Raw genomic sequence first — 16,284 nt, 5'->3', positions numbered from 1 at the left:
CTAATTGCTTACATATCGAATTGCTCGTGGATTTTTTTTTGTTATGTACTGATATTTTTAGGTTGTACCGAATACCAAATTGTATATTGAAATTTTGACATGGTATAACTTAAATTCCAATCCTAAATCTGCCACTACCTGGTTCTCTACCTTGTTGATTCTTGATTCTTTGGCGAGCACGCAAAAATGTAGCGATGGAACAAAACTAGCTGCCCTTGTTAATTCAAGAATTCATGAGAGCTAGCTGTTCATGTCCATTATTCTTACCCAGGTTTGCGTCTTTATATAGCTTTAATATAACAAAGATGGTTCATTCTTATTCTTGCAAATAATCCTGTCTTATATAATCGTAGAAGCATTATCTTATTATTTATATAACTTATCTTCTCTTTATTTTATTTTATTATTTCTTTCTTTCTTTCTATTTTTTTATTTCTTGTGCTCTCGTAAATATTTGTCTACCAGTATATAATATGTCTTTCTTTCCTTCTTGTTTATGCTCATTTTATTCTTTATTTTTCTTTCTTTTATAGACAAGTTGTGCGAGTGTTTTAGAGGTACTACTAATTGATGTATTTTTTACTGTGATTTCCCGCTTACTCCTTATCTAATGTTTTTCTGTTATTTTTTAGTTTCTCATTCCCTTCTTTTTGTCTATTTTTTCTGAACCTATCATTTTTATATTAGTTTATATTCTTCTTTTACTCTTATTATTCAACTTATCCATTTTTTTAATAGATAGTAATATTTTGTTCTATGTCCATAATGTTATTGTTTGATATGTATAATTTATTTGTTCATTTTATATTGTTTGGCTATGTTGACTTATTTGTTCACGATATTAATTTCTCATTATTTTTCTATACAATTTAATATTCATGATGTCTAAAGTTTTGTTCGTTGTACATTATTATCTATTCGTCATGTTTATTTTTTTCATAAATAATTATGTATTCATGTTGTTAAAATATTTATTCTCATAATCTAAAATTAATTATTTAGTACTAAAAATATTTTAAAAAGCAAGTGTGGTCTTGTTTCGAAGGTTCTGTCATAAAAAATCTAATGGTACAACTAAATTTAATCTGGCTGCATGTATGTCGGTGATGTCATTATTATTTGTTCTCTTCTCCATTCATGCATAGGGTCTCCTCTAGCAACGTATTTGCAAGCGCGCGCAAATATTTTTGGGCTGGTGGCCCATTTAATACCACACTTCACGTGATGGTTGTTGCAATTATCACTGGAGATTTGAATCACGAAGGCAGCAATATGCTGGGCCGAGTTGCTGGTCTGTGGGCCGTGTAAGGGACGTCGGTATAAATCGTTGTATGGTGTAATTGGTATGCAATAAATTAACAGTATCTGAATCTGTCCTCTCTTCCTCTTCTTCCTCCTCTGCTAAACCCAGCCCCTCTTCTTCCATTCCCTGCTACCCTTCATCAACCCAGAGCAGTAGGACCGTAATAGTTAGGTGGAGCATATCCAAGAGACACGGTAAAACAAATTGACTAGCTAAAAATAACCAAATTGGAGTAAAAATTCAATCCAACAATCTCTCTAAAGTCATCTGCTCGTCATCTGGGTCGCTATCCATCCCCCTCCGTGAGCTATCTATCTTTCACGAACGCCTCCGCTCGTCATCCCCTCGATCCGCGCGATTCATCTTCCTCCTGCGCGCACCCAGCTTGTCCCCGCGCTCCCTCCTTTCCGGCGCCCGCTCGCGTGCCCCGCCGCCGCCGACGCTGGCCCGGCCACCCTTCACCGGAGCCGCCCCCTCCGCTTCGCCCCGCCGCCCTCCGCCGCACCCCTCCGCACCGTGCTCCGCCCCACCGCACGCCGGACCCTTCCGCGCCGCCGCTGCCCGCCCGCATGCCACACCACTCCGCGCCGCGCTCCCTCCTTCCCGGCGCCCGCTCACGTGCCCCGCCGACGCTGGCCCGCCCACCCTTCAACAGAGCCGCCCCTCTCTGCTTCGCCCCGCCACCCTCCGCCGCACCCCTCCACACCGTGCTCCGCCCCACCGCACGCCGGACCCCTCCGCGCCGCTGCTGCCCGCCCGCATGCCGCACCACTCCGCACCGCGCTCCGCCCTACCGCGCACCGGCCCGTGCGGTGCCGAGCCATGGCGCCGCTGTTCCGCCGTGTCGTGCTTCGTCGCTTCGCCCTACTGCGCGCCGGCTCCTGTGTTGCCAAGCCACGGCACCGCTGCTCCGCCGCTCCGCCCTGCTGCGCGCCGGCTCGTGCTGTGCCGACCCACGTCTCCGCCGCCCCGCCGTGCGCAGCTCCACCCGGCCACGCTCCGCCGCTGCCTGCTGCCTGGCACGTCACTGAGCCGCTTCACCGTGTACAGGCCGCCGCGCCCTGCTGCTCCCGCCGAGCTGGAGGCCGCCAACGCTGAGGTGCAGCTCGATTCGGCGGTGGGAGAGGTCGGTGTGAGGGGCTGGGCATCGCCGCCGCCCCTTCTCATCCGGCGAGGGCTGCCGCCCCTCCTCCAGCGATGGCCGACATCGGAGTTGGAGCGCGAGGGAAGGGGAGGAAAATGTGAGCTTGGAGAGTGCAGACTGTTGGTTGCCCCATTTAAAAAAAATAAAATAACTAGCTAAATGGCTAGCTAAATAGAAATTTTGCTAGCCTAGTTTATCTCTTGGAGATGTTCATCACAAAAGCATGAGCGAAGAGCCTAAGACAAAATTATGCCGTTTCTTGTGTCGATTTGCATTACCAAACTTTTGGAATTCGCCCATGCTTCCAAAACTGACAAACTCATCGGCGTTCCGTTTGGGAAAGCCAAGGCCAGGCCCCCCTCACCCCAGTCCCCAGCCCATCATCCTCCCGCGGTTCAATCATCATGCAGGACGGACCCCGAGCACCAACAACAACGGGGAGAATCCGGCGAGCAGCGAGAACCATATCATACCACCGGCCATGATTCCCTCTCCCTCCATCGCATCGCCATCGCACCTGCCGCCATGGCTAGTGGGATTCCACCGTGCTGCCTGCGGCGCCCACCACGAATCGGCTAGAAAAGAAGAGGCAGGGAGGCACAGGCAGACAAGATCAGAATTTTTTTTGATGGGTCACCGGGGGGATCTCCACCTGAATTTCATTGAAGGGCTTTTAGGCAAGCCAAAATGCTACAGAATTTGAGATTCAGCAATTTTACAACAGCCCAACACAACACAACACCTATATCAGGGAGGAAACTTTTAGAGATCAAGAGACAAAGCCAGGACACCAGCAAGAGAGACGGCCACTGAGCGTCGATTGGAGCCACCACCGAACAGCATACTCGCCGGATACACCGCAACCATTGCACCTCCACACCACCCCTCGTAGCTACGCCGCTCCGCTGTCACCCTCCATCTGAGGATCAGGCCAACAGAGAGGGGACTAAAGGTGGCGGGAGGGGCGCAGACCAAGGCTCACTGAAAACGACAATCCCCCTTCGATGCTGATGGAGCCACCTTTGAAAGCACATCCGGGCTCCCACGTACCACCATCCAACGCCGTGCAAGGGGAGGAAACCTCACAGGGGAATGGTGGCAGAGTGGAAACACCAACCCGACATAATATTTGATGGCACCACTAGCAGGTAGAGCGCCGATGGAGCAGAGGCGCCAAATGGAGGACACCTGCGAGCCTCAACGATGACCATCCACTGCTTGTGACAGCTTTGCACCAGGACCAACACCGGGGAAAAAGAGAGCAGGCACACCGGCTTCAAGGAGGAGCAATCAGCACCGATATTTGGGTGGGACGAAAAATTCGGCATCGCCTCCAAGAAGGAGAGTGGCACCGTAGGTGTCACCGATGTCGACAAGACCAGCGTAATGTCGGATTTAAGATTCCGCTGGCGGTTTCCCGCGCCCACCCATCACCGTCAGGGATGGTTGGAGGCCATCACCGGCGACTTGCACCTCCAAACATAAAGCTACAACACACCTCAGATGGACTTGGGGAGCGCTGCGACAAAGCCTCCAACAAGGAACGCGGCACAACGAGTGTCGCCATTGCCGGCCGGCATGAAGCCAGGCGGGGATTTCTCCCAATGCTCCCGCAACCACGGCGGCACAGGAGGCGCAGTAGTTCTGAACGGCGACATCGGAGCTGGCTCACATGTGTCACAACTGCGCCGCTGAAGCCGTGCGCCATGGACGCCGAGTCCTGGGTCACGGTCGGCCACAGCAGCACCGACACAATGAGCCCCACGACCAGCCGCCGTCGCCACCCAAAAGAGGGGCAGCCACAGCAACTTGGGAACGGCGGGGCCGAGCCAGACGCTGGCCGTGAAGGGGCCAGATCTGGCCGCCGGCGTCCCGCGGAGTGGCTCCCCCCGGCGGAGCAGAGTGGGGTGGCCGGGCAGGCGCCGGGCACACTGGATCTCCGCGCTAGCGCCCTGCCTGGGAGCCGGCTCTGGGGAGGCGCTAGATCCGGCCAGGAAGGGGCCGGATCCACCCGCCGGCGACCCGCCGGACCTGCAACAGCGTGGAGCTCGCCAGCCATGGTGGCATTGAGATTGGGGTATGGCAACTCGGGGGAGAGGTGGATGCGTGGATGGAGGCCTCGCCGCCGCCGTCCCTGCGCCTGCGCGGGCTTCCGGCAGCGGCGAGGTGGACGGTCGGGAGGGGGTGCTCTGGGGAGGCGGCGGCGGCCCGCCCGGGCCGCCCCTGGGGGGCGACGCAAGCGCCAAGATCAGAAATTGCCCCACCTGAGCTACAGCGAGGTGATGCTCGCCGAGTTGCGTCGCACGAACGTGGCGCCCTCCCTTAGCCCTGGCCCGGCTAAACATTTCTGAACCCCAAGGGTTTTTATTCGATCTCCCAAACGCACACGATCAGATCAAGTGCCCAATCCTCGGAGGAGCCGGGCCGCCGCCGGAGGAAGCGGCCGACACGGACCAATCATCCTCGTGAATCATATCGAGGAGCACCGGGTCCGGTTGCCACTGCCGGTCTAGTGATGAGGCCACTTATGGCAACAATTGGCATGGCACATCAACGAGCGCTGCCCGGTAATGCGTGCGCAGCGCACTGCCACCGTCCTGGAGCCACGAGGCGCTCGTGTCAGTCGTCACCGTGTGTGCGCCGGGAATGATTGCCGGCCACCATGTACTCGGTTGTTTCTTCAGCTCACGCCGTCCGGGCAAGCAAAAGCAAGGCACACGGTTTGCTTTGTTTCCTTCCTGGAAGAAGAGTGATCGGAGGTTTGGCATCCAGTTCTGTGCATTCCAGCGCAGACGCATACGATGTGTCACAATGTTCTTTTCCTCAAATCATACCCAGACACATGCTGCTTTTTATTTATTTTTTTCTGAAATTGTACCTAGCCACATACCCTCCCTCATGCAGAAAAGAAAGCCATTCCTTCACCCGGTCACACTCATCATGGGTCCAGATCAGATGCGCCCTTTCCTCCTCCTCTATCACATCTCCTAGCCTTTTTTTTGGAGTGGTATCACATCTCCTAGCTGAACTGCTCCTTGCTGTCACTACAGAAATGTACACGCTTCCTCCACACACAAAGTGTTCAACCATATTATATAAAAGAGAAATGAAAAGCTCAACCTAAAGAAGCTGAAAGGCACAGCTTTGTGCTGAGATAAAGGGGCGCACCCATGTGCAATGATTCTCCTATCAGAGGGGCACAACCACTGCACTTGGCGCGCGGAACAAGGGTGCCCCCGCAGATCATGCCATGATGGTACATGGTGGCTGGTGACTGACCAATCGTATTGAATTGAAAGGGTTAAAAAGAGGTAGGAAGGCTCCAGCGAGCGAGACAACGGGATGCATGCGTGATGCTCGCCTTGTCCAATAATGCAGAGCACTGAGCACCCATGCACAACAGGATTGAAAACAATGTGGTCACTTTGATTCGGTGCTCCAACATGCCGCAGAACCCACACGGAAGCTGTAAACAATTCATCAAGGGAACCTTTTCACGTTAAGGGTGGAATCTGATGCAAATCACACGAATGCCACCAACCAGGGTACCGGCAGGCAGGTGAAGCATACATGCACAGAAATCCGGTTCCAAGGCTACAGCTACAGCATGAAGCAGAACACAATACAACCATGAGAGAACACAACAAAGTGCAAAAGCATCAAGCTAGAATCCTAGGGCCAAATGCATCTCTTCTTTTGTGCATTTCCAGCTCCACGTCCAGCGATTCCATGGTGTCTATCTACTCACAGGCTAATTTGGTGTCAAAGCTACTCAAACAGATTGCGAAAGCCTGGAAGGCTGAGAGCGGGTAGCGGTAGTCCATGGTGAACATATCTTTCGCTACCTTGCCAAACTGCAGAATGACTTTGTCCTGGTCAGATGGAGCAGGTTGTGATGGGGTTGGAGCCCCAGCAGCTGGGGGCTGGCTTGATGAGGCAATCAGCTGGAAATTCTTCACCGACGCGATGGTTACACGGCCGCGGAAGTTAAGGCACCAGCATTGCAACTGCTCGTGCCATCTTGGGGCCTTGTTCCGAAGCACAAGCGGCCTCTCCTTATTTTGTCCCTCTTCATCTGCAACTCTGGCACCTCCAGCAATGTCGGAAAAGCGGGCGCTGCTGAAGTCACGGACACTGCTGAAGTCACGGGAGCTGCTGAAATCCATGTATCGGCCCATGATGGATGACTTGGAGAAAGAGGTAGTGCTGCGAAAAGACTCCTCTAATGCTCGAGGCAGAATCTGCTCGGGCTGTCCAGGGACTATCCCGCCAGGCTCAACTGCGGAGGCAGGTATGGAGTGCATGACACAGTGCATCCGCCTAGGGCCCCTTGTGCCAAGAACATTTAGCTCATATGTCACCTGAGCTATGTTGTAGCTACCAGTTGGCACCTTAGGGGAGACTTTCTTGGAGTTGAATCTCCGGCTGGACCGTCCGGCATGAGGGACAACAGCCCCATTATACGGGGGCTGTGTGTCATAGATCATAAATTTTGTGCCTAGGAAGTTGGACCTGGAAAGGACAGAAACACTTCAATTAGCTTACACAATCAAATAAACTGGATAAAAGGTTTGCTATCCACATGCATTTTAATTACCTAAGTTTTCCAATATATGTGCTGCTTGATCTCGAGATGTTGTCAGCATCCATCGAGATAACATACTCTGTGCAGGTTGTTTTGCGGTTCCTTTTAGCTGATAAGAGGAACTTGCCATTCTCCGTAAGTACAGCTGGTCCCCAAAAACACACAAAAAATGAGTCAACAATGTACCAACTTTTCAAACATATGAAAAAAATGTAGCAGAAGTTTAGCCGGGCCATAAACCAAAAAAGGAAAATAATAGGCAGAACTGTTGGAAACATGCAACCAGAACAAAGTACCAGAATGAATACTTGATGATAGCAGGCATTTACCAAAATATTTTTTTGAGGCAATGCTAAAACAGTAAAGGAAGGATCTACTCGTACAAGCAAAAGAAATGTGCAACATACCAGTGCTCAGGCACAAGTAGAGATGATATGTAGACTTTGATTTATCCCGCTTTATGAAACACTGAATCATTCCATCTCGATGCCCAGGCTGTGAAGACAAGCGTTAGAGAATATCATTAATACCATGAAAGATGTAAGAATAAGCACTGGGAAATGTCATCATTAGGAACAATATCATTCCTAGAAGCATTCAGGTAATAAGGTCAAGGATTTCTTTCATTAGAGAATGTAAAGCTTACCTGCTTTAAAGAAACTGGGAAGGTAAGCTTCCCACAGAACTCTGGGCTGAGCACGATCTCCCGGCACATCTCCCTCCATGCCCGACAAACAGCAGCGCAGGATACAACATTCTTGCGATTTGGCCAGGTGCTCTCGCTGGATTCCAGCCTCCGGATCACATCCCGGAGGAGCTCGGGAGGGAGATTAGCCCAATGGCTCTCCTGGATTATGAGATCTGTATCACGGAGCTCATGCACCGTGCTCTGAGATTTGCCCCTGTGATGCCCAGTGAGTCCGGAAAGGCCTGCTATGGTCACCTCAAAGCTCCGCCTCGACAGGCTACCAAAACCATCCCGAACATCACGAACAATGCTGCGAAACGACATCTACGCCAACCAGAACAGAGCTGTAAGGCCTACAAGAACCTTGGGGCTTAGCCTGCGAATATATAGCAGGGAAGGTCTCCAACAGCCTTCCTAGTGGCTCCGCTTATGGAACAGTGGAGATCACGCCACCCCAGAGGGGATTGCTGCTTTTGGGTGTGCCTACACAGAAGCAGTCGCCGATTTGTTCCTGAGAAGAAAAGAATCTCGATGAGAAAGCGTGTGAATAATAGCATGGAATAGAGCTAGCGACATATTTATGATAGGAATAATAGACCAATTCAAAGAACAGCTCGCAACTGTTCACCACACGGGAGACAGCGAGCCTATGACTATGAGACTGAGACTGACCTAATATTACAACAGAATTTCAAGAGCCCGGCTGCGAGAGAAGGGAAAAAACATTTTAGTTTCTCAGAGAGGTCCATCACACATGAATCATTCTGGTGGCATGTTGCAACATTTCGAGAAAGGTACAGCCACCCATTGCTACGCTAGAAATTAGGCGCTCGTCGAAAGATCAAAGGGACCCCTTTTTTCCTGATTCATCGATGGACAAAGGTGGAGTGTGGGGTGAAAAGGGGAAACCTTTTACGGAACAAATCGAGTAACAAATCGACGGGCCACAGAATCTCAGAAGAGATGGGCGCGAGATCTAGCAGGTCTGCAAGCAGGGGCGGACGCAGCATACTTATTACATGTATATTGTATAAAAAATAACTGGGTCAGATCCGAACACGAATAGCTTAAAGTAGGGTTTGGGGCGCTCCGTTTCGCACGGCGGGAAGGGAAGAGAAGGGGGCGGGGCATACCTGGTGGGTTCGTCGCCGGCGAAGACGTGCCGAAGCCCAGTCGTCGCCGCCGGGAAAAGGAAGACCGGGAGAGAAGAGAGGTGAATCGGGGAGGGCGGGGGTGGGGGTCGGCGAGAGAGGTAGCGGTGAGAGGCGAACGCGCAACAGAGGGAGGAAGAGGAACGGGACGTGGGGAGTGGGTGTGGAGGCTGGGGAAGGCTCGAGACGGAGACCCGGAGCGAGCGAGGTAGACGAGCGGAGGGAGGGAGGAGGAAGGTGGGAAAGAGAGGAGGCAGCAGCAGGCGTGTGTGTTGTTTATTATCGGGAAAACTCCAATTTTCACCTTCGAGTCCGATTTCAACCTTCAAGTATAAAATCAGACAACATAGACCATCCAACTATTAAAATCGGGCAAATTTAGTCCTTAGAGTGGTTTTAAAGATGGTTTTGTATTTTCTAAAATAAATAAATAAATTAAATTAGATTTAGAAAATCAAAACTAATTCATTTTAAATCAGAAAAATATGAAACTAATACCAAAATTTTTCTAAAAATGTAACATATCTATTATTGCTCCATCTGAATCTTATTTATTAAAAATAATAGACATAACTGCAAGTAACCAAATATTATGAACATAAAAAATTAGTCACAAGTCATGTGACAATAGATATGTTACGTTTTTAGAAAATTTTTGATACCCATTTCATAATTTTTTGATTTAAAATGAATTACTTATAAATTTTTTAGTGTAAAATTGAATATTTGTAATTCTCATAAAATAGAAAACCACCTTCAAAATTACCTCAGGAGCCAAATTTATCCGGTTTTGACAGTTGGATGGTATATTTTATCCGATTTCATAATTAAAGATTGAAAATCGGATTTTTGCGATAATCCGGCCCGCTCCACGGCGGGGGTTGACCATCCCGTTACGTTCCGTTCCCTTTGGATGGAGGGAGGGGGGGAGGCGATGGCCCGCCCCGGCCGGGCTGTCCCTTTCGACTCGGTCGGCCCGGTGCCCCGAGCCACATGACGCGGGTCGGGTTTGGTGTACTCGATCCGGTGGTCCGTTCCTACCGTGGCAGGGACAGGGGCGAGCAGCTGCACGCCAACGCTAACGACTTCGCATGTCGACTCGTGCTGTACTAGTCTGTTTGGAGTGAGGTACAGCTAGTATCCCGACAGGCAAACTTATCTTTCTTTTTTTCAAAAAAATAAAACAGTTGGACTTTAAAAGCATCTTCAAGAGCGATTCTAAAATTTACTCTCTAAATTATTATTTAAAAAGTTATTTGAGTAAAAAATATTTTCCATACCTTTGTATTTTTCACAGTTTTTCTATATCTTTTGTGTAGTCTAGAGAGCCATCATTTCTCTCTATCTACGCATGAAATCCGGAATAAAAAATATCTATAGATATATCTTTGGATATTCAATTGAAAAGACTTAATTTTCAATGAAATTTCTATTTCTATAAATTAGAGAAGATATAAAGAGTTTTTTAGTGATGCTCTAAGAGCATCTCTAGGAACTCTTGTATTTTGTTAGCTAAATATGAAGATTGTACATCTTTGTAAAAAATATATAACTCCCTAATTCTATGGAGTAGTCTAAGAGACTAGCTAAAATGTGATGGCTATATTCAAAACTACATCCATGTCATCAATTTGCATCGCTTTGTTCCACACTGCGAAGTATGTAGCCGCAGCCTGCTGTTGCCAATGCCAGTGGCGCCATCTGATCCCCCACCCATCATTTCCCCTTCCTCATCCTGCAGTAATGAATGGGCTACAATGCAATCAGGTGGATAATGGATTCATAAACAAGTACGGAGAAAACATAAGAAAGCCCAAACCCCTGAACCTGGTTGTGCCATTGAGTTAGGCTGTGTTTAGTTTCCCATTTTGGAGTGCCAAAATATACTGTAGCACGCTGTAACACTTTCGTTTGTATTTGATAATTATTATCTAATCATTGACTAATTAGACTCAAAACGTTCATCTCGCAAATTAGAACCAAATTGTACAATTAGTTTTTTATTTTATTTATATTTAATATTTCATGCATGTATCGTAAGTTCGATGTGATGAGAAATTTTTTTTTGGATTTTGAATTTTTTGGGCAACTAAACACAGCCTTAGTGCGGGAGTATGCTGCTATTTCCTGTCATGCTCCCCGCTCCTGTCATTGAGCAAGCAGGCAGGCGAGTCAGAGCAGAGCGGCGGGAGGGAGCGGAGGAGTGGGCAAACCCGCGCGAGAATCACGGGAGGGCTGGATGGCGAGCGCTCAGCGCTGTGCATCTTTACCGAGCAACACCCCCGGGATACAAGACGAGGATAGAAAACGATGTGGATAGAGTTTTTGTTTGATGGGATTTTTCGGTCTTTTTTTTTTAGCAAACTCACCCAATATACCAGAGTTCTTGGAGATGCTCTTAAGCTTGGATCAGCTTAAATGCATTCATGTGGCCGAGGAGAGGAACCGAGAATCCGAGATCTTGTACGCAAGGGAACCATCTCTTATGCATAGACGCGGGTGTTTTCACCAGTTTTAGAACTAAAAAAAATGGTGATGCGGATAAAAAAATATCGTTTTCTCGATATGCTTTGACATGCACTCCGTCCGCGTGCATCTGGATGTGATGAGTGATGACAATACTCGTAAAGGAGATCATGCACACACAAGTGCGGTGCGTAAACAAAAAGAAAACGATCATTCCTCATTTGCGCATACAACGAGCTCAGATTCTATCAATTTGCATTTTTGTATTTTTGGAAGTGAATCTTCACCATTTGAAGTATTAAATGTAGACCAATCACAAAACTAATCACAAATCTTGTCTGTAAACTACGAGACGAATCTAATGAGCATAATTAATCCATCATTAGATCATGTTTACTGTAATATTACTGTAGCAATTTAGTGTCTAATCAGATCCTAATTAAACTCATTAGATTCGTCTCGCGATTTACAGTCCATTTGTGTAATGCGATTTATTTTTCGACTATATTTAATACATTATGTAAGTGATTTATAAAAATTTTACATTTTGACTTCACGAATCTAAAGAGAGCCTGAAGCTGAGAACAAGACGGACGGCCGGGCGGTGGACACCGGGCAAGAGCCGCAAGCAGTCCCAGCAGTCTCGCAGCTTTTCACCGTGGCGCGAGGCCACGACCACAAACAAAGCAACACGGGCTTCCGCCCGCTTTCCGCTGCTGCTTCTGGTCAGTTGTTCGTACGGCGCTGACGGTCGGGCGGCGCCCGGCGCGGGTGTGAAAAGCCGCGCGCGACGCCGTACTCGCCGCGGTGCTCGACCGGCAGCATCCGGCCGGCGCTCACTCATTAGCCGCGTCCGCAACCAGAAAATGGCTACTTTTCCCATTGACACCCGCCATTGAAAGCAGACCGTAAACCTGCACATAGGTGGAACGAAGGTAGCAACAAGAGAGCTTCAAATGTGACTGGAGCTAGGTGGCTTCACCTTCGCCGTTGGATGCGAATGGTGCTCGCGCGTTCTCGCCGTGTGCGGGCCGGTGCACGGGACCAGCCGGAGCCGGAGCCGCGCGGCGGGGAGACCGGCAGCCGCGTCCTGTCCGGTGTCCGCTAGCGCCTGCGCGTGGGGCGCGGCCCGACTGGCATGCGCGCAGGCTCCGCCTGGCTGGGGCGGCGCCGCGGTGTGCCCGTGCCGTCCCGGGGGTTGTCGCGCTCGGAACGAACGGAACCAGGTCAGGTCGGCCGTGCGCCGTGCGTGTACTGAACTACTGATGAGTCATGAGTGATGGCACGCGACTGGATTGTTGCCATTTTTTTTTCAATCCTCGCGATGTGCGTCCCGTGTGCTTGCTTGTGCTGTCGAAGTGGACGATCGGCTCTCCCTTCTCCGGATGGGGATGAGGGAAGGAGCGAATGCGTTTGCGTGCTACGGTAGTCTTCGAGTCAACCGGAAACGCGTGACAAAAAAAGTTTGTTTTTTAATGTTAGGTTCCAACGAAGTTGCTTGCGAGACCGAGAGAATTCCCTGTTTTCTTCTCAAAAGAAGCTGCTGCAAATGCAGTGTGACCTATCTAATGGTAGCGGTGTAGGTAGTGCAGCACTTGAAAACGGGAGTCGCATGCTGGAGTTAGCTGGAACATCTTCCACGAAATCATGCCACACAACCTCGAACCGCCCTCGTGTCACATGGACGCGATGATGCCATCTTCGAATACACCTTACACGCGGCAGCCTCTCCTCTAAAACATTCAAAAAAAAAAATCGACTGACTTGAGTGCGCCGCTAGCGATTCAGGTTTGGTGCGGCGCCGATCTTGTCTCGTGCGACTAGGATGCGGCACACGTGCGCACGGTCGCGCGATCATCGTCGACACCTGGTGACAGGTGACCTTGATACCGGCCGCGATGTGCTCCTACGTGTCCCTTGGAAAAAGAAAAAGAAAGGCTCGGAAACTGCTACCAAGTCTCAGGGGGACGTGGCATGCAATCCAAGTATCGAACGAAATAGCCAAAAACCAGAGGGGACCTAGTGTCCTAATCAGGGGCGGAGACAAGGGGGGCGGCAGGGGCCATGGCCCTCCCTAACGTTGGTGTAACTATATATAAAACCCCCTAATCTTATTGCTAATGTTGCTAATTAACAAGGTGTGGCCCCTCCTAATTATCGGCATTAGTAAATTGGCCTCCTCTATGTTTAAATCCTGGCTCCGCTCCTGGTCCTAATGCACAATGATTTGATTTAGTAGATTGGAAAGTAAGCATCCCACATCTGTCCAGTAAACCAAAATAAAAAAAAGAAGTAGCTCAATTCCATACGTTCTCCACAACAACAATAGCCGCATAACAAAAAAAAGGGGTTCAATCCCTGGCCCATACGAACCAAATTAACAAAGGAACTTCGTCCCCGAAATGGCGACGAGGAAAAAATTAACAATGAAAAACAATGAAATGGTAGGGTCGTGGCATGCCTCAAACAATCTGGAAACCAAAACCGAGACTTGCAAGAACGCCATCATTTTAGCTTGATGATTGGTTGCCATGGTGTATGGATATATATCAGGCGACGCTCGCCGGAGTCGACGCCGGGAGCTCGCCGGCCGCCTCTGTCGCCGGCGTTTCCTCCTCCTTGTCCTGATCAGAGACCTCCTTGGGAACCGCCTCCACTTCCTTCGGTTCGCCGTGCTCTTTTGTTTCAGCTGCTGTGGTCGGAGCTTCCTGCCACACGGAGGCGAGGCAGTCAGACGGGGCTCTCCAACATGGCAACATTTCCATGACACAATTTCATGGGGAAAAAAAATGAAACGGCGTAGTTTAGCAAAGAGCCACGGCCCACGTAAGTGAGAAACTATGGCCATCGAGGAGTATTATTGACTAACTGGGCCTACTTCATGCGAACCTTGTAAATCTGTAGATACTATGGGCCAGATCTTACAGAAACGGACGAAATGCAAGGGCCCATGTCTTGGAAGCACAGGCCTGTTCCAAATAAAATCTCCCTTTTCCGTTTGTGTTTACCCGGAATGGCTCCCACACTCAACTCAATTGGAAAGGGCTTGCAAGGTTTCTATGAATACCAAGAGCATATGATAACAACAAAGTTGCCAAGAGCATATGAATTTCACGAAACTTTTGACCACGATGCCCACACAAAGCAACCCATCAATTCGGGTCGGAGGGGGGGCGGAATTCGAGAGCATTTTTGCGCACCTCACTTGGTGGTGGCGCCACGACGGCCTGGCTAGCCCCTTCCGTCGCCGGGACCTCCTCGCCCTCGCGCTCCCCCTCGGCCGGCCCCGCCGGCGCCCGCGGCTCGGCCGGCTGAGGGGCGTCGTCCCCGTCGCTCGTCTTCGGCTTCGTGCCGCAGTTCCCCATCGTCTCCGCCCGTCACCCTTGCCGATGTGCTGGAAGGAAGAAAGCAACGGGCCAGGCGATGTGCTTACAAGCGACGACGGGCAAAGACGGCAGAAGGGAATGCTGCGGCGGAGGTGCTCAGAAAAGTACTTCGCGACGACGCTGTCGACGGTGTATAATAGGCAGGCAGGCAGGCAGCTGTGGCGCTCGATCAACCCCGAGTGGAAGGCCGGTCAGAGCAGGTGCAGCTGGCCAAAGCTTTGGTATCAACGATGATTTTTTTGGTTGTGTTTGTGTGTGGTGCGCGACATATGGCGCTGCGATCAGGATCACTGGCGCAGCTGGAATTATCTCGTAAGATAATATACCCGCCGGGAGCTGGGCAGTTGCCACTAATATATGGCATCGACGAGGTCTGATCTTGTTGGAAAATCGTCATGTATACAGGGATAGATAGGTGCGCAGGACGGATTCGTGGGCGTCACTACACGCGGGCTTTACTAATCACTATGCCGGGGCATCCATTCATTCGTCATGTGTTGAACAGCTCGATCGAGGGGAAAAAAATGATTTGTATACGTACGTGCTTCCTTGATGCACATAAAGCTTAAACGTGAGATAGATGCAGATTACTGGCAGAAGAAATAATTATACCTGCACATAAACGTTTAAGCAACCCGTACGTCAAGATCGCTATTTCGTGCGGATATATCCAATGCGCCCATGTATGAGTTCTTGACTACGACAACAGCTAGTACTCTAGTCTAGTACTCTTGTCGTGCAGCACGGCCATAGCGTGATCACCACCGATCACCATCGTATATATACGCTAAACCGAATGAGATTATTTATATAATATTGGTCCTAGACATTTTCATATGTAAAGAAATTCACATGTATAGATATGTGTATACATACATACATACATACATATATATATAAGTGAATTAATTTATATATGAAAACTATCTATGACAAATATTATATAAGTAACTATATATATATGTATATATTAGTGGAGATCATACACACTGAATTCCAATACATAAGTTTAATTGAAATGCAAAAGTATAATTGAAATAGAAAAAGAATTGAGAAAAGAAAAACATGAAAAAAGAGACCTTTTGTCCCGGTTGGTAACACCAACCGGGACAAAAGGGTGCGCCAGCCACGTGGGCGCTGGCTGCACCTTTTGTCCCGGTTGCCAGACCCGGGACAAAAGGGGGCAAAAGGGCACCCCCTTTTGTCCCGGACTGGCGTTCCCGGTTGGGAAACCGGGACAACAGCGGTTTCCCAACCGGGACAAATTAACGTTTTTGTAGTAGTGACTGCTCCAATAATTTCACTACGTGTCAGGATTGAATCCAAGTACATATATATTTCGTTGCGTACAACAATGTGATCTTGTACATCTCTTTTGAGGTCAAGGCTGTGCACTCTTTTTTTCCCATCATCTAAAAATGTTGTGATCCTGTACGTGAAAACCTCGGAAACGAACTAATCATCCGTATCTGTACAAGTTGGACGACGAACCTAGCTATATGTTTTCAGCATTTTTGGCTGAATTTCCCACGAAAATATCTGCGAAGCCACCTGAGACCAT

The 16,284-nt window shown here is 49.3% G+C and overlaps 1 protein-coding gene across 1 annotated transcript; it reads right to left on the bottom strand.

The window, feature by feature from the left end:
* Positions 1-5,914: 5,914 nt before the first annotated feature.
* On the bottom strand, positions 5,915-9,125 carry LOC120665355 (tubby-like F-box protein 8). Its single transcript, XM_039944905.1, has 5 exons — positions 8,854-9,125; positions 7,679-8,231; positions 7,440-7,527; positions 7,045-7,177; positions 5,915-6,959 (listed from the first exon to the last, which is right to left on the bottom strand). Exons 2-5 carry the CDS (start codon positions 8,042-8,044, stop codon positions 6,188-6,190), a joined length of 1,359 nt encoding a protein of 452 aa, XP_039800839.1. The 5' UTR covers positions 8,045-8,231; positions 8,854-9,125; the 3' UTR covers positions 5,915-6,187.
* Between the last annotated feature and the right edge of the window lie 7,159 nt (positions 9,126-16,284).

Source organism: Panicum virgatum, chromosome 3N (genome assembly GCF_016808335.1).
Source record: "Panicum virgatum strain AP13 chromosome 3N, P.virgatum_v5, whole genome shotgun sequence".
Taxonomy (NCBI): domain Eukaryota; kingdom Viridiplantae; phylum Streptophyta; class Magnoliopsida; order Poales; family Poaceae; genus Panicum; species Panicum virgatum.
Note: the sequence above shows the minus strand (reverse complement) of the source record. Positions and strands in the feature narration are given on the sequence as shown.